We start from the raw sequence: 27,503 nt of genomic DNA on the forward strand, positions 1-27,503 counted from the left end.
GAATACTTAGTATCACTGCACCCAATTTACATTTTCCCAGCAAATTATAAAGAAATGGGTGACTCAAGACTTTTGCAGAGCACAACATAACTGCGAACTGCATCTCTGTTTTGGGATGTTTGACCAAACAGGCAATCAGATACCAGCAAACTTGTATTTTAATACCATCTACATCTTAGCGGTGCATGGGTAGAGGCTTTATGGGTTAAAAAAAAAAAAAAAAAAAAAAAAAGATCAGAGAAGCAGCAGTTTTTGTAAATTTTATTGTGAAAAATCAAACAGACTGCTAGATCAATATATATATTGATACAATGTTAATGGCCAGTAGTTCTGTTCAGCTGCAATTGTGATTCTTGAACCATGTTGGAAGTCTGCAGTTCATTCAGCCCACATGACAAAGACAAGTGAAAAAAAACTGCCCTCCTTTGAAGCCCCACCCAACCAATTATTACCTTGTGGTGTATATAAAAAAAAAAAAAAAAAAAGACTTCTTACTCTAAAAGTGAAATAAGAAAACTAAAAATACAAAACTTTGGTCTGCTTCCCTTGACTGGCTGTTTTCACAAATTCATTTCAGCCACAGAGGGCAGAAACAATCAGCTGTTTAAAAACTTAAACAGAAAAAAAAAAATCTACAAAAAACAGGTTAACCTCGCTCCTATTGAAGAAAGATAATATCAATGTCATCAAAATAGGAAAGTTAGCCCAGTACTCACATTTTTGTCAGTTGCTTATATTGTAGCTGAACCTCTGCTTCAAAGGCACGTCAGCTTTTACCTCCCTTACTCTCACATCTTACATGTACAATGAAAACAGAACAAACACACTGACCTTAAATACAGAGTTAACCAAAATCAGAAAAAAAAAAAAAAAAAAGGAAAACAACTAGACAAGTTTGAGCGTACTGTGTAACAGCGATAAAGGACTTCCTTCATCGAAGCGCTGATTCATCCCTCCCCATCTAATCAAATGTACAGTCTTCCCACACTCAAACCTTCACTGCCCTCAAAACAACCTACACTATCTCTGTACTCTGCGCTGTGCAGCTGGTACTTGTTTATGTAGGTATGAAATGTATGCGCTGTGTGCATGTAGTGGAGTGGTCTTCAGAGGCCAGCGGTTTGAGGAGACGAGTAAGGGCGCGTTAGTTTGGATTCGTGGGCCTTCAGCGTCCCAATGGCGTCCTTCACTGCGTGATAGATGATGTTCTTCACCTGAGGGTAAAAAAATACAACAAAACAGTGGTGAGACAACACCAGACACAAAACACCTCACACCGATAAGAAATGATAACTTTTCAATGCTGCTGTGAGAAAAAAAAAAGTTTTTATTATCTTACTTTGAACAGTATCATCGTGCTTTTCCTTTTATTTAACAAAAACATAGCATTGTTATATGTAAACACACGCTGTGCTGTGTTTGACTATAAAACAGAGACAGAACAATCAGCTTTTCCCAGTGAGAACTCTATAAACATGCTGCTGCGTTATAGTGAAGAATGGCCTCTAATATAAACATCCACCTTTGTAACAGTGTATACACTCACTGATCACTTTGTTACACCTGTTCAGCTGCTGGTTTATGCAAATATCCAATCAGCCAATTACATGGCAGTAATTCAGTGGAGCTACGTGTGTAGACATGGTCAAACTGAGTATCTGAATGGGCAAGAAAGGTGATTTAGGTGACTTTAAACATTTATCTGCTGGGATTTTCCCACACAACAATCTCCTGAGCTTACAGGGAACGGGTCTGAAAAAGTCAGAATTTCAAAGAGCATGAAAACATGGATCCATCCAACTTTAAGCCACTCAGTACTAGGTGAGCAACACTGAAACAATCTCACAAAGCACTAATCATCTCAAACAGGTTTTTCAAACATGACCAAGAGTTCACTGCACTCAAACAACCTCCACAGTTAACAGATCCCAATCCAATAGAGCACCTGATGTGGTAGAACAGAAGATTCCCATCATGGATGTAGAAACTGTGTGATGCTGTCATGTCAATGTGAATGAAAATCTGAGGAATGTTTCCAGCACCTTGTTGAATCTATGCCATGAAAAATTAAAACTAATCTAAAGACAACCCCATTACCAGCCAGGTGTAACTAATGAAGTGTCTGCTGAGTGTGTATATATATACACAAGGGTTAACAAAACAGACACAAGAGTGTATGAAAGGTGAACAATATAAATTGTGCCTGTTTCTTTAAACCCTTCAATTTTTAACACTTTATAATGCTTCTCAGGCTTCAGCCCCAGTTTATAGATGACATACTGGTAACCAATCTTAATTTTATAGTTTTTAAATAACTGTCAGCAACTAATAAACTCTTTGTTCCAATAAAAAGATCATAAAACTGTGAACACAGAGTTAAGTAAACTATAGCCTACAGCTTCAAGCGACACAAGCAAACATCGTCCTCTAGTATAAACCATCCAAATAAGACATAAAACTACACACTGAGAGGAAAAACACACCCACCTGGAGTTTATCTTCATGGTTTGTGTGAGTAGTGGACAGGTGTCTGAACTCCTGGGTCAGCCTGAAACAGTGCCTCACATGCTCGGGAGACACAAAGTCCTCCGCCACCTTGATACAGCTGTACAGGTTGTGCACCTGAGTGTGCAGAAAGGACAAATGTGTTCATGGAGGTGTGAGAAAAATCACAAAAAACAGGCAGGTCTGTTGAATCACAGGGTATGTGTACAGCTCCACTTTTCATATAAAAACAGTCTGACCTGGTGGGGAGCTCCAGCAGGGATAAATACAGCATCTCCTAAGAACTGTACAATGGCCCAACCCTGGACGCCATATTCTTCGTAGAGCCTGCGGCGGAGCACCTGGTCCAGGTACCAGCTCTGGTCATGAATCGGGTCGTGATCTGGCGGGTTCTCTTGACCTTGTTCTTCTCCCACCTGCGAAAGGTCAGGACAAGCCATTGCTTAGAAAGAATGAGCTTTTAAGTAAAGTTCCCCGACTGGCTAATTTTTGTTTGTGAACTTTAATCATCTTCTGCAGAAATCAAGCTATCGTTCTACCCCAATTTTATTTATCCAATGACAATCCTGTCCTCACAGTTTATGGTTACAAAATGTTACGGCTACAGCTAGTGACAAGCCAGCCTGAAACAGATCTGCCGGCTTGCTGACCTTGCGAAGCAGCTCCCTGATTTTCTCTGCGTCCTTGGCAGCATAGATGTGCCAGAGAGCTCCAGGCTTCTCCTTTCCCTCGTGCACCCTCCTCTTCGTCATTTCATCCACATCGCCTTCCTCAATGGTGGTCAAGACCTCTGGAGACCAAACATAAACAAACAACAGTTGTAATCAGCACTGTCTCTATAACAGCTGTAAGAGAAGTTAGTTTATTTGACTTTTAGTGGCCTTTTTAAATTAGCTTTTGCACTGTGATTGTTAAATTTTTCCACAGCACTTTAAACACTACCGTGTTTTACTCTATTCCATTTCCATGAATGACTAAGCTAAGTGCTGGGACAGTGATTGGAAGTGCTAAATTTACATATTTTTTCTTTAAATAGAACAATTTCATTCATATACATCCATCACAGACTTTTTCTTGGCAGAAACGGTGCAGGGATGTAGTTCTCAACTGGTGACAAATGACCTAAGAGGACATCAATGCTGTAAGAGTTTTATTCTGAAGTGCACTAAAAGCTCAGAATCTGCATCTTCCATGACACAAGCATGCCAAGCAGCAGGCCTGTGTGCTCATGGGTTTTCAATGAACTGTAACCACCGTATTTCCTCAAATACTGACCATGACTTTTATGTACCTCAACTGCTGAAGCAGGTCTGTATCAAGAGGCAGGTTTACTTTCTAATGTCTTGTTTGTTTTTTTAAAAAGATATTTTTGGTCTTGTCTCAGTAGGAATACTTTTTTAAAGTTAGTGCATTATTGTACTTCTAATTAAAAGCCCTTTAGTGTTGCAGTGCACAAAAACACTTTGATTCTAAAGGCATACAATAATACAAGAGAACCCAGACAGGCTAATTTCTTCATGCTGATCACGTCCCCCAGGCATTATTGGAGGCGCTCCTTTTAGCTGAATAAAGGTTTTCACTTGAGAAAATACGGTAATTAATATAAATGCGGCTTAAGCATTCATATTATTGAGATCCAAATCTTTATTATTATTATATTTAATAAACTATGTTTCTAATGCATGAAAGCCTTGTACATTTCCTAACTACTTTTTTTGGAAATATGTCGCTACTGAAAATGTAGATCCTATGGTCAGACCAGCTGAGAACTACTGGGGCACAGGACAGGACAAGCTGCAGACTACACAATCACATTTATGACACATAAACATTCACAGCCTACTGCTGACTTACACAGCAGCTAAAACTACTGCCTTAATAAGAGTCCACTGGACTCTCGCCATAATACTGACAGACCTTTGATTCATTAACACAAATCGAAACAAACGCGTGTAATAAAATCCGTCACGTCAGTGGACTTTCATCTTTCCCTCACCAAAAACCTGGCTGTGGTCAAAGTTCCTCATTGAAATCTAAACGTGTTTGCATTCAGCTGTAATAAACGTGCCCGTGTACGACTGCAGTTTTTTTCTCTAGTCCATCATAAATAACTTCTTTACAGCTATAAGTTCAGCTCCTAGGCTACAACAGTCCTTTTATGTTTATGTTGTTGGGGTCTTTATGTATAAAAGGAAGGATACTAAGGATTTGTCTTAAACCGACTTACTAATAATGATGTGCTCATTAGAGTAATATTCTTTGGACTGTAATCACAGTGCAATAAAATAAATCCTAATAAAGGTTTTAGGTGGTTTAATGCTTCAAAATGAAAAGAAACATCCGGCTGATTCTTCCTAAACTTTTCCACTGAACATTGAAAAAGCTGGGAAACTAAAGCACAATAACCCATCCAGTTTTATCCTGCACAGAGTGGCTTTCCTGACTGCACCCTTTCCACTTCCTGGTGGTGACCCAGGAAGTGGAAAGGGTGAAAAATATATACAACTTAAAAAGAAAGTAGTAATTTCAGCATAATTAACTTTTGAAAGATAAATCACCAGCTGGATGTGGAGGTTCTATTCCTAATGTTCTTTTTTGCTAACTTTGCTCAATAAAGCATAACAAATCTCTTCCCTCTACTACTCACTTATGTCTTTGTATAAGTTTAAAACCTCATTAACTAATTAAGAATATTAGATAAGCACACTACAGGAAAATGTAGTTTCCTACATTTCCTACTTATCCCTAATTGCGTGTGTGCAGGAGCATGAGAGTCACTCAGATGAGTGAAAAGAAGCCTGCAGAGGGGAACAGGTAATGCCAAATCTAGATGCCCTTCATTCAAACTTTTCTCCCACAGGGTAAGGACCAGAGCACAGTGCACCCAAAACTACCAAATCTCCAACCAAATGTGTCACATTTATCTAACCCAACACTGAAAATACACAGAAGGAAAATAAAACAAAAAACACGGATCTCCAGAGAGCAGCAATGCGGAAAATTTAAATGCCATATGTGGTTACTTAGTTTAATAAAGCGTGTATTTACACAGAAATCTGGAAAAAAGCGTACAAAAATGCAGCAGCAGAAACTAGCAGACGGTTCCCAGTGCTCTGGCCCCTACTGCACAGATAACAGAAGGATGGAGTGGAGGAGTGAAGAAGGGGAGTTAGTCAAGAAGAAGGGCATGCTACTCAATTTATACAACTGAAAGTCTACAGACCTTTGCGTCCAGAGATTTCTGCCTCTGTGAATGAGAAATTTTGCCACAATGTAAATGAGCAAGACCCACTGAAGGGTCTTATCAGAGTCCAAGCCAAGACAACTAAAACAGTGTAGCTATAATGTTTAGGATGAGCTTGTGGAAAAACTGGGTTGTTCAAGAGCGATAAAGTGAGGAATGAGTGATGAAGTGTTTCAAGAAGAAAGTTCGTTAACTTGTACTCCACTTAATGCTTCACAGGATAATATGGCTTTAGTGTGCAAGGTGTGTAATAATGTTACAGAAATACTCTCACATTACAAAAATTTGTGTTTTTGGAAGTCAGGATGGATTTCAAAAACATTCATATATTACAGTAACACATTTTTACTATCAGGAACAGATATACGTGTAAATCTCACTGTCACAAGCCTGGAAAATAAAACAAAACCCTGACATTCAAAGCTTATTCCCACTTATTATTATAGCTGATTAAGTTTCTCTTTGCTTATATGGTTTTGCACGTTTACTTTTAAGCCATAAATCTGACAGAGACTCCAGATATCTGACCTGTAGTGTTAAATCTGGATGTTCGGGGTTATTTACATGATGGAGTCATACCAGCTAATGTACACTGTCCCTTCTTAAATCAAATGAGCAGCAGAGGCAACAGCGTCGGAGCACCAATGTGACTCTCTTCCATTTACGGAGAGACCACAGAGGTAAAATTTTTAGCTCCTATTTGGTTCATTTTATTGGAAATCGGTTAAATTAAACAATCCTGATATTCAATGAGTTTGTTGAAGACAGAAAGCAAGACCGTAAAAAAAGGAGACAAAGTGTGTTTAAGTCTACCAACCTTCCTCCTGGTTGTTTTCTCCGTGAGGGATGCCAACATAGACCATGACGTTGACCGCATCAGACACATCCAGGTGGAGGTTAGTGGTTCCCACCTTCCGGTCTTCAGTCGATATTAAGCCTGCAGGTTAAAATAGAGGGAAAAGAGTGAAGCGAGATGAATAAATTATATCGCACATAAGGAGAGAAAGACAAAATAATTCCATCAGATGTTGTTCTTACCATAAGCGTTGTACATCTTCGGTCCAAGGTCAGGACGCACAAAAAAGTTAGGGAGGCGCGAAGCGAGATTTAGACGACCGTCTCTTTTTGTGTACTCGGGCAAAGGGAGGTTGTCCATTAAATTGTCGAACCTGGGAAAGGTACAAGAGACATTCCCATCAATAACAGACCTTACATAAATACAAACAGGCAGAATTTACAGCTGCAAAGCATGAAAATACAAAGAAGAGATAAAATCAGTTAGCTCCTCTATGTCCTCTATGTGTATGAGCGAACAACCGCAGAACATCACTGAAACGCTTTCTCTGGAAATGTTTGTGTTCCTCACCTTGTGGGCATCATGTCCCTGAAGTCTTCACCTGGAGGCCAGTCCTTTAATTTTAACACCATGGGCAGGCCATCGGCATCTTGCAGTCGCTCTGCATTCATAAAAAACACATTTAGTGACATCTGTCCAGCATCAGAGAAAAACATGCTAGATACAATAATTGGTGATCTCATGGATCCAAGTAACAAATAAAATAATTGAGGAAAAAGAGAGTTTGGATACTCACTGGAAATAACCTCAAAGCCATCCCAGAACTCTCGCACCTTTACATCAGAGATAATAGCACAATTTCTACAATTGACCAGGTCTACGTCCTGGTCTCCAAACTCCTCGCTGAAAGCATCAGGCCGCCACAACTCAGTCTTCAGACGTTTATGTATCCCTGACACCAACACAGGCTGGCCACAAAGCAGAGGTAATCAGACAGTAGTGGGTGAGTTACATTAATCAATGCAATAAAATTTCAACCCATAGCTCAGTAACATCCATCTCCGCATAATTTTAACACAAAAATCAAAGAATTGGATGAAAGATGAAGTTATGCTAATCATAATTCCTACCTGTCCCTGCTTCCAGCACTCTCTGAAGATCTTCCAGTTGTTGCTGTTGCTGGGATCCTGTAGGCAAAGGAGTCGGCCATCACAGAGCCAGGAGTGTGAGGTATGTGGCTCCAAAACGCTAAGGCCCATTACGCCGTCTTTGCGAGACCCTAGCGCTCCGAGTTCTCCGCCTTCAGAGGCCCCGGTGCGACGGCCCTCGGCCTTCTTGGTCTCCACAACTGAGGCGATGATGTGATCCAGGAAGTTTGGAAGGCTGCTCTTCAGCTTGTCACTCTGTCAGGTCACATAAAGATTTTGGGTTACCCAACAATGTAGTTTTATTCGTAGCTAGCCGATACTATTGTTGAAGGAGTACAGTCTCAGTAGTTTATACACTAAAACTTACAAAGAATCAGTAGATGGTGGTAATTTTTTAATGATTTACTCCACAACTTGTGCACTTCAGAAATCTGTTGCTTGCTTGCTTGAAATACAACAAATAGTATTCCTGTTTTCAGCATCTAAATTTCCATATTTAAATGGACTTGAAGTATAATTTCAAGTTCAGAAACTTAGCTGAAGTTTTTGTGTTGATACATGCGTTTGAAAAAAATTGATCAATACTGTATCATCATATGGAAAAATGAAAACATTTTACTTACGCCTGCTGAGGTAAAAACAGAGGGGAATGGTACCCCACTCTCTCCAGGGCCTTGGGGCAGTTTTCCTGGTCCGGAGTTGAGCAGGTCCCGGAGACTGGATCCCTCAGGTTTAGACTGGGCCATGCTGGAGCCCAGTAAAAGGCTGTTAAATAGCTTAGGGCTAGAAGCAGAAGGCTTTGAAAGAGCACTGAGGGAGTCCAGGCCGAAGGGAGGTCGACTGTCTCGACTCATTATGGAGCGAAGCGAACCGGATTCTGGAGAAAGATGGGAGGAAGGAACGATGTTATTCAGATCAGTTGATGTAATCTTTTTCATGCACTAAGATTTTACACACTCAACACTTGTAACCCACTTCTTACTTACCCTTTGTGTCATCCTTGGCTTTCTGTGTGGCCAAGTCTGCCAGCCAGTGCAGAGCAGAGCTGTTGCCTTCTCCTGATGAGCGCGACTCCTTGACAGAGGACTGTGTGAGGTTACAGGGGGAGGACGTACCACTGGTGGAGGTACTGGTACTGCCCACACTTTCTCCACCCCCACTGTCTGACGATACTGGTGTCTGTGTGGTTTCTGTTTTGATTGCTGATGTTTCTCCCTCTGATTTTGGAGTGATGCCAGTACCAGAGGTTGCACCTGCGAGGACACCCCCACTGCCCGGTGTGGACTGCTGAGACACACATAACAAGATAGCAGAGTCGTCAGTTTAGGAGCTTTCAAAGTGTAGACATGAGAAAAGAAAGCTCGTAAAGTTGTAAAACTGTACCTGTGAAATCCCATTTGGGGCAGTAGGGCGCACTAGAGGCTTAGTGTGTCGATTGGCACAGGGACAGTTGGCTTTAATACCCCACTTGCCTCTTGCTGAGTGCACCATGTCTCCTATATTGTAAAGAGCTGGAAGAGAAGGACAGTACGATCATCACACCTTTTACTGTAGCAATATTTGATCACGGGTAACATTTAATGTTCCTGCGATGGGGGAGTTGATCATAATGTACATGTTACCTGTTCCAGGTATAATTTGTGTAGGCATGAGGTTTTGTGGCTCGTGAGGTTGGCCTTTGGCACACTTCAACCAAGAGAAAACTTCATCCTCCGGAGTTTCGTCTACATCTGAAGGAAAGAATAAAGTCAACCATGTATTTCCAACACAATAAGCTAAATAAGGAATAAAATAAGACACACTAAACAGCCCTAAAGTTACTCTAATATCACTCCAGTGACTCACCCTCCCTTGGCCTGTTCCTGCGAAGCCGGTAGCAGTCCAGACACACTCCAAACCCACATTTACGACAGACCCAGTGGATGTTGAACAGGGTGGTCTCACACACATCGCACATTTCTCTGACGCCTCGCACGGCACGTTTCCAGGCCACTTTCTCTGCAGGACAATCAAAAAATAAGCGGATTAGACTCGTGGCAAACAAAACTCTAATGCGAAAACATGAGCTTGGAGAGATGTCTTTATACTTACGGTGAGGCTCCACCATCATCATGGCCTCCTTCTCAGACATCACCAACTGACAAAACTGATCTCCCACATTGGCCAGGATGTACTTGGATGTGTCGAGGTCGAGGCCCTCATGGACAGCGGGCACAGGTAGCCACAGTCCCATGGCCATAGAATCACTCTGCTGGGGACTTAAGAAACCTTCCACACGCAGCACACCTTTACGAGTGAAAGCCAGCCTAGTCACGAGCAAAAAGAGTAAAACATTAAGGTCAAAACACACATTTTTTTTTCAAAATAAAGAAATACATAAATAAAATAATAAAGAAAGACAAAGCTGCGTGATCCATACCTTCTGAAGTGGAAAAAACGACAGGCTACATTCGGATCATCATCGTCGTCGCTCTCTTCGCCCGTATTCCGATATTTCCGATAACGCTCCAGGCGGCATTCGCGGCACTTGTGCAAGTGAGGGGCCACATTGATGCAGGAGCCATCTTGAAGAAAGGACTCACCAGACTGCTTTAGACGACGCACCTTGCTCTGATCTTTAAGTACAGACTGACCCACTGGAAAAGAGAGTTTAGTGTTACCTCTCTTGGTAAGCTTGTTTATCACCATTTTAAAAAGTGAGAAGTGGACAAGTCTTACCTTTGAAAGGCTTGTTACGTGGACGGCTCTTAGCGGCCCCCTGGACCTTATTTTTCTGCATGATGGCTCCATCCTTGGCAGAAACAGAAGGTCCTCCTGGGATTTGACCTTTCTCCAGGCCCTCTTCATTATCACTCAGATCTGAGAGGTCACTGTTGCTGCTGGACTCAGAGTCATGTTTAGATGACTGGCCTCTGTCTTCCAAGCTAAACTTCTGAGACTGACTCTGGTCGAAGGGCACGGGCACCTCCTCCATTCCGCCAGGGCCAGCGTTTCCAAACATCGGGCAGTCTGAGGTGGATGATGAAATCTCGCTAACATCTTGCACCTCCTTTGTCTCAGTCCCTTCACTTTGTAACGTCTGAGATGAGGCTGGTGCCGGAGAGGGGGAAGTGCTGGTTGAAGCAGCTGCTGACGATGCTGGGAAAGGAGAAGACAGAATCCCCTTAGGTGGCTCTGCCATAGTGAACAGGTTCGGCTTGCTGTCCAGCGCAGGACCCATGGACTGTGGCTCGGACCCAGTTAGGCCAACGAAAGCTGTGAGGGAGGATTTTTCCCCGTATGCCAAAAATGGATTAGCAGACTCCTTGGAGTTCTGTAGAAAAAGGTTCTGGTGACTCTCTGCAGAATTAAAACCAGACTGCAGCCCTAAGCCAACTACTGAACTTCCATTATTACTGTTCTTTTTAGAAGCACTTTGGGCTCCAGAGGACACTGCTGGACCACCCACATTTAAGCCAGAGCTCCGTCCTCCTGGAGAGCCCCCCATGCCCTGAAAGGGTGAAGATGATTTGTTGAACACACCATTTCCTGTTTGCTGGACCTCAGGCACTTTAGGCTGCTCAGGCTTTTTCAGCCCTTCAGCGGGGGCTGCTGGCTTGAAAAGGCTTGGAGGCTCTTTACTCAGGCTCTCAGACACTGCAGTAAAGTAATTGGTGTCCTTGGATTGGGTCTGATCAGCAGTTAGATTTAGGCTGGTGACAGACTTCTGCGACATGCACTGGAAAAACAGGTTCTGGTCTGGCTTAGGCTGAGCCTCAGTCTTTGCTCCACCAAAACTGAAGCCAAAAGGCTTGGGAGCATCCTGAGAGGCTGTGGTAGTGGTAGGAGCTCCGTTGGTCTGCGAGGTAACATCTCCAAATACAGGAGCAGTAGGTCCAGCTTGGGACAAACGAAAGCCTGATGCCGTTTTAGATCCCTGAGGAACAGAAACACAACACGGTTAAGTCAAATAATAGAGATAACAGATTGCAAAGAGCAATTTGTTGGAAATGTACAGTATTAATGGTACTTGTTACATCATTGGTTTTACCTCCGTCTGGCTTCCCCAGTTAGAAGTTTTAGAGCTAAAACCCACAGAAGCTGAAAGCGAAACACTGGGAATGCTGTCTTGTGACCAAGAAATGGTGACAGGTCCTGGGGAAACAAGAGCAGCTGTTTTGGAATAAGCTGCCTGGTTGCCCTCCTCTCGTTCGAGCTGGGGGGATGAGGAGGCCTTGGGGGCTGGTGCTCCAGGAACCAAGACTGGCATCTGGCCTAGTGAGGGAAAAGACGCAGTGGAAAAGGGGGAAGGGGCTGGTTTGAGGGGAGGAGGAGTGGGTGTAATGGTGGTGGTCGAGTCTGCTGCTCCCTGCGTGGCGACTGCGCGACCGTTTTCTTTGATGTGGCCGGGATAGCGAGGAGAACTAGCGTTTGACTGGTCCATCTGGAGCGAGGAATTAATTGTTGGGGGCGAACCTCGGCCCTGAGGAAAGGTTCCATCTGAAGAGCTTCCATTTTTGGTTGTGCTGCTGACTCTTTCACCAGAGTCTCCAGCCCAAATCCCCATCGCGTCCACTGCAGTTTTGCTGGTGTCGCCGCAGTTTTGTGCGTCCGCTCCGGTATCTGCTGCTCCTTTAAACCGTTTCAAGTTCAAGTCATCCTCACCTTCTGAGGCAGTCCTGCGTCTGCGTCCGCTGTCTCCTTTCATTGTTTCGCTGTCCTTCCTTCGCCGCCCATTCTTGCCAAGCTAAAGGCAGAAAATATCCAGAAATAATTAAAAATCTAAATCTCAAATGACTTATTAACTAAACATACAGCACACAGCATGAGGAGAGTTTGATGGATATCGACTACTGAAACAACCCTACCTCCTCCTCTGTCAGCATGACGTGTATCACACGAGGATCAACCATCTGATTTTCTTCTCCCTGCAGCGCAAAAAAAAGAAAAAAAAGTGTAGTCATTAAGTAACATTTATTTACACCATGAACAGTAGAATTTATTTAGGCAAAACATAAACATTACCTTATCCAAGGTAATCTCCATAATGTGAGAGATAGGGTCGTGCTGTGAGACCAGTCCAGTGGCCCAGCACTCTTCAAACTCCGGCTGGTACACACGAACTTTGCGTCCTTGAATGGTGTATGAACCTGAGGACAGGTACAATGGGAAAACAGGACTTGAGAGAATTAAATCTACATCCCTCACATGTCATTTAAATCTGCCAGACAGATATGTTGCTTTTAAATAAAACACAGATGGTTTTTATTCTGAACTCAAATTCCTTCATTTCTCTAACAATACGGGTGACAGTGTCCAACCTGAGGGCCAGATCGGCTCTGTGAAAGAGACCAGCCCAATAGAGGACTTTGTAAAATGTGAAAAATACAGAGGAGGGCGGCATAATATTTAGGTCTTCCACTATAATTTGCACTAAACAAATTGCAGCAAAGGTATCGCTTCATAGGAATAGTTGTCTGCACTGTTATAGCCCATTTCCACTAGTACCTACTGAGGTCAGATGGGCTTGACTCAACTTTAAGGATTTTCCAGTAGGTGGTGGTACCTGGTACTTTTTTAGTACCTACTCAGCCGAGGTTCAAACTGATCTGAGGTCATCTGAAAACAGACTGCATGCCACCGATTAGCTAGTCAGTGGGAAGCTAATTAACCCAAGCAGCTGTGTGCCAATGTGCTTGTCTGAGTTGCTGTTGTGTAAATCACTAAACTACAAAGCCACCCAAACGCCACGTTTAAGAACATCAAATAAATCATAACCAGAAATTAATAGGCTTAACTTAAGTAAGTGCCACTGATTAGGACTCCTTTCAATTTTAATTATGTGACAAACACCCTTAATTGTTTTGGTATGTACCACGTCCCAGATGTGAAATCGAGATAAAGGAAACTGGTGAAGGTTGAAACTTACCCTTCCTGAATATCTCCTGCAGTTCAAAGTCAGTACGCCAGCTGGAGATGGCAGCCTGCAGAGATGGCTGCTCCAACAGCAGAGGGTGTCTAACATCTTTATCAACCTGCAAAAGGACAGAAACCAAACTGATCTGAAGCAGCGCTCGCAGTAGAGCTGAAATGTAGAACAAAACATGTATGCAGCTTCACCCTAGATTATTAAGTAAGAAGCACTTAATGAAAACAGAAAATAATTCAATTGTTTTACATTTAAACATGTCAGTGACATTAACATGTATCCTGAGTGATAAATAGTCAATCTGTTTAATGATTGCATGAAATAGAAAACACCAGACGCTAAATCACAAAATGTTGTTGGTACTGTTTGATATACAAGTTCACAAACTTCTTTAACAAACGCTAGAATTTTTGTATACCTCAAACCTTTGGACAGTTTTGTTGTCGGGCAGGAACTCAAAATTCTTGTTTCCAAAGTACTCTACAGGAACCAAGGATCCTAAACCAACTCTGTCCACCAGAGAGCGGAAAGTCTGTGGAAAAGGCGAGAGCATGTAATGAGATAAATACAGGGCGAGAACTTACATTAGGTTTATTCAGTTCAACAACCAAAAGGAGTAACAAAAGTATGCATTTATGCATTTTTTTTGTATGTTATACAATTTTGTAGATCAGTCTAATAGTCCACCACCAGTTACTTGCCACTATATTTGGTATAATCAGCACCTCTGTGCATTTAGGTGTGCAGACATGGTTAATACAACCTCCTTAAGTTCAAACTGAGCATCAGAATGGAGGAAAAATGGTCATTCAACTGACTGAATAAGGCATGGTTATTGGTTGTTGGTGTCAGACAGGCTGGACTGGGTATTTCAGACAGTGCTGATCTACTGGGATTTACCCACAGGACCATCTCTAGCACTTACGGAGAACGGTCTGAAAAAGAAAGTTGCCAGTGAGCAGTAGTTCTTTGGGTAAAAACGCCATGCTGTTGTAGACTGCTTGATAGAACGGCAACAGTAACTTGAACACCCACTTGATGAACCAAGATATGCAGAAGAGCATCTCTGAATGCAGAACACATTGAACCTTGACGCAGATGGGCAACATCAGAAGGCCCTTGGGTCTTATTTCTGTCAGCTAAGAACAGGAAACAGAGTCTACGATTGACATAGGCTCACCAAAGGATTGGAAATATGTTGCCTGGTCTGATGAGTCTCAATTTCTGCTGGAAAATCAATCGGCAGGGTCAGAACTTGGCATAAACAGCATGAAGACATTGATCATTCCTGCCTTGCAGGCTATTGGGTTGGGTTTAATGGTGTGGGGATATTTTCTAGGCATACTCTAATCATCTTATAGTAACAGAGTATCGTTTAAATGCCACAGCCTGCCTGAGTACTGTTGCTGACCAGCTCCTTTTATGCCCACGGTGTGACCATCTTCTGATGGCTGCTTCAAGCAGGATAACACACCATGTCAAAAAATCTCAAGTCACGTCTAACTGGTTTCCTGAACATGACAATGAGTTCACTGTATTGAAATGGCCTCGACAGACACCAAATCTCAATCCGATAGAGCACCTTTGGGATGTGGTGAAACAGGAGATTTACATCACGGATGCATTAGATGTATGCATTAGTTCTGCAGCTATCAATTATTTTAGTTATCGAGTGTTCGATCAATTATCTGATTAACTGAATATTACTTTGTCATATTAATGAGCAACGATAAATATTCAAAAGAGAGGAAACTGATCTTTCAAACTGCACTACTAATTGCAATTTCTAAAATGGAAACCAATGTTTTAATAGTTTAACTGAATACAACGTCTGCCAAAACAATTCAAACCTCTCATTGTATTTAAATATCATATTAAAATCATATTTTAAAGAAAAATATTTCTTAAATCCAAAGTAACAGTAATTTAAAAAAAGAAAAAAAGGTATATACACGACCTAAGCTGAGGCACAGAATAAAACAGCCTTTACTCTTTCTTTCAATGTGTTCTTCCATTAATAGGAGGCAAAAAGAGTTCTGACTGTACTGCATCACCTGGACGTAGTAGATCTGGTGGGTGTTCAGGCGTATGTGTTTTCTGTGTGTGTGCTCGTGTGTCTGTAAATGATGACTGCAATGAAGAAAAGCAAGCATGTCCACATTTTTAAAACTGAAACTGGGCTTTTAAATGCAATATTTTCTACTGCAGAAAACAGACGTTCTAACGGTGTAGATGTAATAATTAATGGTAATAGTTGATGTCAATAATTCAGTGTCCATGTCAGCAGCCTAGAGTTTTACAGGCCCATGTATATTTTTACTGGCCTGCAGTAAAAACATTTTAAATATTTTAAATCACAAATGTGGGTGACACATTTGTGATTTACAGGGTGACAAGTGAGCGCTACCAAGTTGTTGGATTAACCCAAAGCATTGAACCAAAAAAATGCATCAACCATTTTTTAAGATTATTGAAGAATGATTTAATGCAGCTCTAATGTGTAACCAACACATCTATAGCAACTACCAATAGGAACCAGAATATTTCAGGAATGACACCATTACTTTGTTGAATCTATGCCATGAAATATTAGGGACAGTTCTGGAGGCACTGGAGAAGGTGTAACTAATGAAATGGCGAGTAAGTAAAGTAAACTGGCCAATTCAAAACCAAAACGTCTATGAAAGGGTAAAACAGACTGCACATTGACCTGGCCTCGGTTGACTTCTGTTTACTATCTGGAAGATAAGTAACATAAGCAGTTAATGATGTGCTGACTTTCCTGTCTGCCCTCAAGGTGATCATTAAGCCAGTTGTATACGTATGTACTAAGAGTCCATGCGTGAACACATGCAAGCATTTTGCTTGTTTTTTTGTTTTTTTTTTAAATGTGCATGTAGACAATGTTTTGCAATTGCACTCAAACCGTGCAGATCATTTTTTGTTAATTCTTTGTCATACATTACATCAACATTTTGGGACCAGAGTCATTTTCATATAAATAAGAAAACAGCACTCTCACACTGATTACACAAAGAAATATAGAAACAAATAATACAATTATAACATGCTTTATGCATTTACATTAAACATGGATGCTTTGATCTTATGCAAGTAAAACATCAAGCACTGAATCAAACTCCATAGTAATTGACTCATTTTATTGTTGAAATTAAGCTATCATTGCCAATATCCAGCTGCAAGTGTTAGCTGTTCAAAACACGTACGAGGTGATGGTAACCTTCAGATTGGACATTATTATACTTATATGCAAATGTGCACTGCAGAGCGTACAACAATGACTAAAATAACTCCAAGTGTGGATGTGGAAGGTGAGCAACATGTAAATGGCGCTTTAATTTTTCTTTGTCTCCTCTCAATGAGTCGGGAGACACCAGTGTGGGATCAGGTGCACACTTTATTTTCAAATGAATTTCAATGACCAAAAGAGTTATCCAACTTCCATTCACTTTACATTCCAAACATAAATCTGATCTAAGTACAGCTCACTCTACTCCTCATTCACAGTTGGAGCCCAGACTATTTGGGTGGTTAATGGTTTTGCTTGTTTCCAGCTGAGCACTCACCAGAGCAGGCCAGGCTGGTGCCGAGGCTCCGCTTGTGTCGGTAACGTCGCTACGACGGGCCCAAACAATGGAGTCTTCTACCAGCACAGCTTTCACCCCCTCGTCATACACCTGCACCCAAGAACAGCGCTGCGAAGCATTCTCAAACTCCACAAATACCTGCAAAATCAACCAGAACATACACACAAGGACTGTGAAGTGATGAAGCAAGTGAAATTACTGCAGACTCTAACACTTTCAGGAAATCGCAAGTCTAAACAAACAAAGCAAATCTGATTCCTTAAAAAGGTATTAAAATATCAAATTTGATACAAAGTTAATTAATATATTACCATCACAGGATGTTAAACTGTATTTTGGTTTTGTGAATTAAGTGAACTGCATGCTCCAACAGGTTTATATAACCTATATGTATAATATGTGTAAAATATGTAAAATCCACATTTAATTGAACTTAAACTTCAAGGAGGCTGAGTACTGCTAGAGGAAAACTTGAGATATCTTTTGTTATGTTTTCAGGTTAGCCCTCAAAACCCCGGGCTGCTGTTTGGATTCTCTAAGTGAAAAAACATCTGCACATTTACTCAGTAACTGCTCCTTTATGCATCATCTGTGGAAACCATGCTGCCCAGCCCAGTGAGAAATCTGAAAAAAGATGTGTGATTTGGAGAGTAAATAACAGCCATACAAGTATGAGTCAGTCAACACTCGCTATAGAAGTGAAGAACACCAAATGGTAAGTCCACTTTAGTTCTTGCAGTTCTGGGTACTACTCTACTATGAATGTGCCCTGCTTGAAAAATAGCACTGGCTGTGGATACCAAGAACAAGATTAATAAAACTGTCATATCTGTCCAAATGGTATTAATTTCATTTGTCTTTTTCCCCAGTAACCATAACTGTATTTGCTAGTTCTGAAAAACAAAAACAGAACCAGACACGGGATATTACCATCACAATTAGCCTTAATAGTAGTCATTATGGCTGCCACGATTAGTCGACTAGTCAGGATTACGTCAACTATCAAAATTGTCAACGACTAATTTAATAGTCGACGTGTCGTTTGAAGCTTTTTAAGATCCCAAAAGACGCAGAAATAAGTAGTAGGATTTAAGAGTGTAATAACGAACTGAAATAGAAGATGGCAGCACTGCACGTACAAGGATTCCAGCTGCCGTTAAACCCCGAAGAAGAAGAAGCAGTGTCTGGTATCGTGGCTGTGTTCAAATTCAGGAACCGCAAACTCCTGAGCCTGCATTTGTAGGCCAATTACGTTACAGCAACACGACGAAGGCTGTTCAAATTCGAAGACTCCTCCAAATCCGCCCTTCATTTCCCCAGATTTGAAGGATGGGTCGGATGTATCTTTCGTGGCCCAACCTATCCCAGAATTCATAGCGCGGCCCTGCTCAGTTTTCTACAATGGCGGCAGCTACTTAGTTTTAATATTTCTGTTATTATTCTTTCTGGGTCAAAAAGTAAACTTTTAACATATTTTCAGGCGAGAATGTAGCTGTGCAAACTTCAAATATCTGCTCGGTTTATCAAGACATCACATATTTTCAAAAGCACTCTGACGTTTTTGGAGATGTCTGTTACCCACCAGCTCGATAGCTAGCCGGGGTTCAAGGCTCACTAGAGACGGTGAGACTCCCAGCAAATAGTTTTCGAACCCACCTCCGTCTTTCGCTACTCAGGTTAAACATGATATATAAGTCACTTAGATAACTTAAAATGTTATTGTTTGGCTTTTTTCAGTGTTTTATTTGTTCCTGAGTAAATCGGTTAGGCTGAGATTAAAGTTATAGTTTTTACACAGCTGAATAAAGTTCAAGCAGACAGCTGATTATCAGAAGTGTCAGATGCTGGAGAATATACTCCGGTGTCCTGTTATATTTAAGATAGCAATGAGCAGATGGCTGAGTTCATTAAACTCCACCGAAACAATATATTTAAATAAAATTTAATAAACTATCATCTTGTCTTCATTTTTAGTTAGCACATATCTTAAACACTTTAAGCTGTAAGCTAAGGATAGTTATATAAGAGCAGATATTCTGGTGCAATAAGCTGTACGTTTTACGTCCAACTGATGCATGATCTGATTAGTCGACTAATCGCAAAAATAATCGGTGACTAGTCGACTATCAAAATAATAGTTTGTGGCAGCCCTAGTAGTCATACTATTTTTCTTTGGAGAAAAAGAATTGTAGATGCTCACAAAACACGAGCTGGATATACAAAGTTATTAAAGCTGCTCCAAGAGTCAAGAACTGGAGTGAGAAGTGTCATCAAGAAATTCAAAGATTGCCACACAGTACAGAACAAGGACAACCTGGTGAAACATTATGCACACTGGAAGCGTGACCTTTGGCCACATGAGATGAAACTAGAGCTTTTTGATCACAGACACTCAGCTTATGTTTGGAGAAAGAACATCAAGCTCCCAGTGAAACATGGTGGTGGGAGTATTATGCTGAGATGACGCTTCAGTGCTTCTGGAACTAGGAATCTCGTCCCACAGAATAGTGAAGAAAGAAGGATACATAAAGATTTTGAATGAAAACCTTTTTTACAAATGTAAAAAGAACATTTTCATAGAGACATGATTATTCCGTCATCTGTTACTTTACGCAAATATGCACAATGGTTGATCGTTGCCAAAGTTCACATTCAAATGATCGGCTACACAAAGTGACAAAGTAAACATAAGAACACCCGAGCTCCCACTTCTCACAAAGGACTACAGCTGTTTAATGGAGATTCCAGTCTTCCAGACTCCCACCGTCTCTTCTTCTAGTCACATTTGTTTACACTTGAGGTGGGAATATTACATCATGTTATTGATTAACACTATCTATGAAACTGATCGGCAACGACTTAGTTTTAATAGGAAAGGTTTCCCCTAACCTTTTAAGCAGTGCATTTGCATAATGACTGAAACTAGCACCAGTGATAAACAGTGGGCTGTGAGGTCAGTTTCTTGATCATTAATTTGCAAGAGAGAATGAAAGAGCCCGAATGGCAGCACCAGGTACTTGTAAGCTGCCCCCTCGAATACAAACCTCAAAAACTGCCTGTTGTTCATTTGTATAGCATCATGAAAATAAGCATCTGTTAGACTGATGTGACAGATTGATGTGACATCGGCACCTGATGTTTTAACACACCCAAACTGGGAGTTACAACCTGAGACATTTTGTGTGCAGGGGCTTTGTGCTTGGGAGACGGTGCTGGGAAAGTACAACGCCTTCAAGGACTGATGCTAGGACTGCGCCTCTTATTGTATCTTTGCCACTGGAGCCCCTCTCCGCTCAATCCCACACCTAGAACTACTAAGGCTTTTTCATCCTTGGCGTTGGGTCCCACCGGGAGCTTGAATGTGGACCTTTGCTCCAAGCCGACTGGCGTGGAACTCGAGCTGGAGGCTGCGCTCTCACTGAAGGTTCACCCACAGCAGCAGTGGATGCTGCTCTTGCCCGGCGGCAGAGGAGCAGTAGGACTGTGAGATCTAGTTAGTTTGGGCTTGGTATGACGTCTGGCGATGATGTCACGCAGTGCCTCTGTTTGCTTCTTCCACAGATCAAAGCCTTAATGGCTTTGATTGATTGCCCAAATAACTCGGCAGCAAATACTCAGCCCTGTCATCATGCACATATCATCACAAGTCAAGACGTAAACAGAGGTTTCCTCTTCTAATATACGCGGAGGGAAATCCCGTACTTTATGTGTTGTACCGAGTGAATCAGCTGAAAGGGAACTATAATTTTATAGGTGAAATGTAGCCGTACTTATTTGGATGCCTGGACATATACTCTGAAGGCAGCAAACTTGCAGAGACAATACCAAGCAAACTGCTTAACCTCCAGGTAGTGATGGTTTGCCACTGTGCAAGACAATTCATTCTCAAACAACAAGGAAAAACGTTCCAAAACCTTGGTACATCCCACGCAAAAGGCAACAGATTTGCTAACTTTGTCCATGTGGCATCAAGCTTTACAGTACCGTATTTCCCGGACTACAGAGCGCACCTGAATATTAGCCGCACAAGCTAAAAGCAGGGGAAAATCCTGTTTTGTACATACATTAGCCGCACCTGACTAAAAGCCGCAGGTGTTTCAATGTTGACTTATCATATGTAAGAGAATATGCACAAATCGAATTGTCAGGAAAGAGATGGCTGTTTGGAGACACACCACTTTTATTAATATTTTGAAAAACAAGTTATGGGTACATATTTGCATAACCTTTTAGGGTATGTGTACAAGTAGTGGTAATTACAAGTACAAAACATGTACTGTGCTTCATAAATGAGTAACAAATGTAGTACATAACAATAACCTACAGCACACCAGAAAAATAGATTCAGACTACCTTTTAGGCTCAGGTGCAGTGACACGGCTTTAACAAGAAGAAAAGTCAGTCATTCACCACCATCTTTCTCTTCTTCCTGCGCACTAAAACCACCAAAGTCCTCTCCTCCAGTGTCGGAAACGAACAGGCTCAGGGTGGCTTCATCATCCACTCTCTGCTCCTTTCTTTCGTTGTCACTTTCAAAACCAAAGAAATCCTCATTGTCAGTGTCAGAGTCGAACACCTTCTGAAGAGCCTCCTCTCCATCAGGCAGCAGTCCAGCGCTTCGAAATCCGTTGGTGATCGTGGATGTTTTCACACTTTCCCACGCTGTCAGAATCCAGTGGTGGAGTTGGGCATAACTTGCTTTTTGCAAGTTTATCGCCACTCATCATCCACGCCTCCAGCTGAACGCGTAGTGCTACTTTGAAGTTTGTTTTTCGCGCTACTTCGTACGGCACTACGTTGCCTGGCGGATGGACATGTGACTAACATACCACTCTTGAACTCCGATCCTTCCGCCAGGCAACGTAGTGCCGTACAACAGCGGAACAAACAAAACAAATCCGCTCATGGACAATCCATAGAAAAGCCGCACCTGACTAAAAGCCGCAGGGTTCAAAGCTTGTGCAAAAAGTAGCGGCTTATAGCCCGACAATTACGGTAATTGTTCAGATTTTAAGGTTTTGCTGCACTCGTCTCATGCATCTGCAGCCTTCCAAATACAGTACTCTATGAAATCCACAGATCTCGGTGTCAAAAGCTTTCACTGGTCCAAATAAATCACAGGTAATAACCGCTTGTCTGCAGCACATATGGAGAGCATTTGTGCCAAGTAAGTGATCCATGATTTCCATGGTTCTTCAGTTTTACTTTTCCAAAGGTAACAAGGAATAAAAATCACCAACATGTCAAGGATTAATGACTTTAAAAAAATTAAAATTTAAATCAACCAAAACCAGTCTCTTCTCAACTTCATCAGATATCTTCACAATCTGGTGTTTCTCTGTATAGACAGGTGCATATGCATTAATGACTAAATACCTATACTCCACCTCCATAGTGTTAGACTGCAACTCCAAACTACTGTGGCCCTGGAGCTTGTAGTGCATCCAACACAGCTGAAGGTCTAGCATCACCACCTGCCGTCCAAGACAGTGATGTTGGAGTACATGTGACAAAAGAAGCATCCTCTCTGGAGAATTATCTGAATGACAGAGGGCCCCTGCAACAGCAACCTGGAAAGCGATCCGGTGCGTAGGGAAAACAGAAGACAGGACAGCCAGGACTAGCAGGTTCGCAGCCACTGGAGTTTCATGGTAACTGCGAGGAGTCTGTCCACTTGTAAACTGACTGCAAAGAGACTCAGTCTCTCAGACAGACTTTGAAAAACTGCCAGATACAACAAAAAGGCCATCTGTTTCCATTTATACAATAAGCGCCATATGTTAAAATCATGAACTGCCAAAGGTCTAAAATGCAGGAATGCAGAAACTTTACTAAAATTAGTTTATTGCTTGATTTTAGTCACTTTTGTCACTATTCTGACAATCTGCTTTTGTCACAACACCAGCTGCAACAACGTGGTTAGTACTGTTTTAGCTTTTTAAGTCTGCACATATAAGTACCATGCTCCTAGGGGATCTAATGTCATTTAATGAAGAAGGAACAACCACAAAGTGAGCTTTGAGTACCCTACCAAATGCCGCTTGGTGCAAAACCTTCTTAATCTAAATTTGGTGTTGCTTTTTATGAATCCAGAGCATACGTTCTTCTTTCTTTGTTGTTAGGATCTGGTCCTGACAGCCTGCACTGACATCTATGAGATAAGATAATCAGAAAGCACGTGTGATAAAACATATCAGACGGTTAAAGATGATAAGAAGCAAAAATTCATAAATTTCTGTATGGCATCTACGACTATCAGTCATCTTAGTGGCTGGATCATTATTGTAATTTCATTTGCCTGCCTATTTAATAAATCTTGTGTACCTTCAAGTCCAGATCAAGCTGGGACGACAGGAAGAGTACCTATGATCAACAAAGAGAAGCCATACTAAGGTTTCTGCAGGTTCACCTGGGGAAGGATCATTAACGATTGCCTCCGGCTGTCTTTGTCTCCACGTTACCAGGGTGCCTGGTCCAGTCTGTCATCAGCAGCACACACTAAAGGTGTTGGATGGCTCTTGGCCTAACCCCCTGTCTGCAACTGAGGAAGGCTTGACTCTCTGTTACTTTACTAGTGACTTCCTTGCAGGTTTTCCAGCTGTGTGGTGCAACTAGGGCCTCTCGTCAGCTGTCTACGCCCAGAGAACACCTGCAGTGGAGGCAATGGTTTTTGAGTTGTTAGTTGAAATATGACCCCAACTAGCCCATATGACCCTATATTGAAGTCACTGGACCCTTACCTGTATTCGCAAATGGGCTCAATCGGACTTAGCTCAGACCTTGTAAAAGGAAGAGAACGTTTATGTCCGATCACACTTCTGATTGAACATGTTCTCATATCCATATCTTGTGGGAAATATGTAGAAAGGTTCAGGGCTACAGGGCATATATGGTCTAGTGTGGATCTAACTGATAAAATGTGTCCCTTCACAGCACGTTTTAATTTATTTATTTGGGTTTCAGTTCAAATTAGGGCTGCCACAAACGATTATTTTGATAGTCGACTAGTCACCGATTATTTTTGCGATTAGTCGACTAATCAGATCATCATCCATTGGACGTACAGCGTACAGCTTATTGCACCAGCAGCATCTGGTCTTATATAACTATCATTAGCTTACAGCTTGAAGTGTTTGTGCTAACTAAAAATAAAGACAAGATGGTAGTTTATTAATTTTTAATGAAATTTGCAGATTGTTTCGGTGAAGTTTAATAAACTCCTTGCTTTCTAAAATATAACAGGACACCGGAGTATATTCTCCAGCGTCTCACACTTCTGATAATCAGCTGTCTGCTTGACAGTTTTAGCTGTGCAAAAACTATAACTTTAATCTCAGCCAAACCGATTTACTCAGGAACAAATAAAATACTAAAGAAAGCCAAACTAACATTTTTAAGTTATCTAAGTGACTTATATATATGTTTAACCTGACTAGCGAAAGACGGCGGTGGGTTTGAAAACGATTTGCCGGGAGTCCGGTGTTCTCACGGCTCTAGTTAGCCTTGCCCCCGCCTAGCTAACGAGCTAGTGGGTAACAGACGTCTCCGAAAACGTCGGAGCGCTTTTGAAAATATGTGGTGTCTTGATAAACTGAGCAGATATTTGAGGTTTACACAGCTACATTCTCGCCTGAAAATATGTTAAACGTTTATTTTGTGACCTAGAAAGAATAATAAGAGTAAAGTTAAAACTAACTAGCTGCCGCCATTGTCGACAACTGCGCTGGGCTGCGCTATGAATTCTGGGACACAGCTTCTTCTTCTTCTTCGGGGTTTAACGGCAGCTGGCATCCTTGTACATGCAGTGCTGCCATCTTCTGTTTCAGTCCGTTATTACACTCTTAAATCCTACTACTCATTCCTGCGTCCTTTGTGATCTTACAAAGCTTCAAACGATGCGTCGACTATTAAATTAGTCGTCGACGATTTCAATAGTCGACATAATCGTGACTAGTTGACTAATCGTGGTAGCCCTAGTTCAAATACACTCAAAGTTTAGATAAATTCAATGTTTAAAAGACACTGTGCTCTTTGGAAAGTTAACTTAATATTGACCAAAAATCATTGTAGTGGGATTTTTTTCAGATCATGGATGAGCGCTGCCCTACAAAGAAGAAAAAACATTACAACTACCAATCTATCCTCCATCTTCTTCACTAGACCCCTGACTCACACCTGCCAGCTACACGTCTTTAAAAAGGTTAGCACATAAACAAGCTTTTCACGTTTTTGGACTGATCAGTTAGCCCACCTATTTTTTCAAAGCTCAGATTTCCTGACATGTCCTTACATGTTCACTGGATGGTGGGGCTCTGAGAAGTAAACACCGGTGGCATAAACCCTCCAAGCTGGACAGACCCCTGACACATACAGCAAGGTTTAAAAGCATAAAAGGGTGTGCAGTACCACATGTCCAAGTCCTTTTGTTTTGTTTATCACTGATGGAGCAGGTTATCAGAGCAGGAGACGAACATGGATAGAAGATGTTTTTCATTATGTTTTTATAATTATGCATCGACATGCACGATAAGGGCAGAGCACAGGAACAAGTTCTCACACAAGAAGTAAATTCCTCAGTTTAAGATTTATTTCCCAAGAAAAAAAACAACAATACACAATTAGGAAATGCACACCTGAGGTCAATAAGTAGTATTGCTACTCTTTAGATAAAAGCAAACAAAAAAAGAGGACTAAGGGCTACATTTTTTGTTGTAGCTTGCTTTTTCTAATAAACAAAAAGATAAAACATCGGAAGCGATTACATTTTTTTTCTTAAAACTACATTTTTACTTTACTTGATAAACATCTATTAATGTCAATTCAAATGCATGCTACTGTAATAACCCGCATTTGGACTACAAAGTGCAGCTGTCATGTAGGTCAACCACCGCCACCCAGTTTTCAAAAACTCTCCCAATTTTTGGGCTCGGCAACACTACACTTTCATTCATTCATTCTAATTACCACCCCGAGCAACAGTGTGAATACTTAATAATCTGGACGCAGAGTACGCTCGCAGGGATTCCTGGTTCGCCCCTTTATGAACTTGTAAGGCCTTTAACAAGACATGCCTCAGCCAACTGTGGAAGCTCATCAACCTTTACGGTTACTCTGTGACTGCCGGCGATTTGTTTCAGTGAAATGAACCCTTAGTTAGCTCTAACGTATCGATGCTTTCGAAATTCGTGCTAAATAGTTAACGAATAACACTGGAGCTGGGTGTCAGAGAGCTGAAAAGCGAACAAAGCAAAGGCCAAAAAAAATCCCCGGCCTCGAGTTTAGCTGCGCCCCAGTGGCTGCGACTTGGAGCTAACCAGTATGTCCAAAAGCTAACATAAAATACTAGCAAATGTAGCATCGGTGCTAGGTAAAAATGTGTTCGCTAATGTAGAGCACATAATAAACAGCTGGTACGCTGTGCATGTATGTTAACTGTTGTGTATTTAGCTATGCAGGACGGCATCAGCTGAATGTAAACACTGACCGTTAGCCCCGCTGCAGTGGTTGTTGTTGTCGCCTCCCCGACGCTAACCTCCGGGGCGGCCAGGCCGATGACACTCACTGCCCGCACAGTTCCCCGAAGCCAGTCCCGGGCCCAGGCAGCCTGCTCCGACTCGGATCCATTCGCGGACCTGCCGTCGTCGAGGAGCAAAAGCAAACGCTTCCCTATCAATTCAAGAGAGTCCTCCATGGTTTGCTCACAGGCTAGCTGCCTCTAGTAAGCCACCATAAACAGTGTTAACTTCTCCGCTTGGGATGGGAACTCAAGAAAGCTAAGGTTAGGGTACGATCGGAAAACAGCTTTAAGCTCGATGCCCAATACGGCTCGATTCGACGATTGCGCTGCACCCCGGGGACACGCGGCTGAGGACCGGGTCACGCCAGGAATTCACCCAGTCGAAACGTTTTTGTCCTCGGTGTTAACGCGACTATCCAGCTCTGTCCGCCATTTAGCCCTGCAACAATCAAACGCACTCCTCGTATTCCGGCAGCACTGCGGAGACACGGAGAAAGTGTGCGCAAACGGCGACCTCTAGCGACAGGACCGCAGAGCACCTCAACGATAGCTGCTTTATTTTTCAGGATTTTCCGCAGTGTTAACCAGAGATAGCTGGACCAGCCCAACTACACTGCAAATGGTTAAAATACTTTTATCAAAACGATTATTTACATTATTTGTATTTAATTTGATTCAACAACCTATTGATTTATTTTACAGGGATATTCGCTTGTTACAAAGATCACAAAAAATAACATATATACATTTGTTGTTAAAATTTAAGTCTTCAATTGT

General features: G+C 41.8%; 1 protein-coding gene across 3 annotated transcripts; it reads right to left on the minus strand.

Moving 5' to 3' along the window:
• Nucleotides 1-246: 246 nt before the first annotated feature.
• On the minus strand, nt 247-27,224 carry kdm3b (lysine (K)-specific demethylase 3B). Of its 3 annotated transcripts, none has more exons than XM_085292658.1 (25): nt 26,694-27,224; nt 17,189-17,347; nt 14,020-14,133; nt 13,602-13,707; nt 12,698-12,822; nt 12,541-12,600; nt 11,724-12,419; nt 10,412-11,609; nt 10,113-10,329; nt 9,785-9,999; nt 9,539-9,691; nt 9,316-9,423; nt 9,077-9,204; nt 8,680-8,977; nt 8,317-8,570; nt 7,676-7,948; nt 7,342-7,513; nt 7,116-7,206; nt 6,788-6,918; nt 6,567-6,686; nt 5,729-5,752; nt 3,156-3,295; nt 2,745-2,921; nt 2,488-2,622; nt 247-1,214 (listed from the first exon to the last, which is right to left on the minus strand). In XM_085292658.1, the coding sequence occupies exons 1-25, from the start codon at nt 26,898-26,900 to the stop codon at nt 1,107-1,109; spliced, it is 5,409 nt and encodes a 1,802-aa protein (XP_085148784.1). In that variant the 5' UTR covers nt 26,901-27,224; the 3' UTR covers nt 247-1,106. The 3 variants fall into 3 exon arrangements, with proteins under 3 accessions (XP_085148784.1, XP_085148776.1, XP_085148791.1); XM_085292650.1 differs by having other exon boundaries at nt 8,680-8,980; nt 26,694-27,223; XM_085292665.1 differs by lacking the exon at nt 5,729-5,752 and having other exon boundaries at nt 8,680-8,980.
• Between the last annotated feature and the right edge of the window lie 279 nt (nt 27,225-27,503).

The sequence above is a fragment of the Mchenga conophoros genome, linkage group LG2 (genome assembly GCF_057382185.1).
Source record: "Mchenga conophoros isolate Kocher_MC1m ecotype Shallow Benthic linkage group LG2, M_conophoros_male_GT1.1, whole genome shotgun sequence".
NCBI lineage: Eukaryota > Metazoa > Chordata > Actinopteri > Cichliformes > Cichlidae > Mchenga > Mchenga conophoros.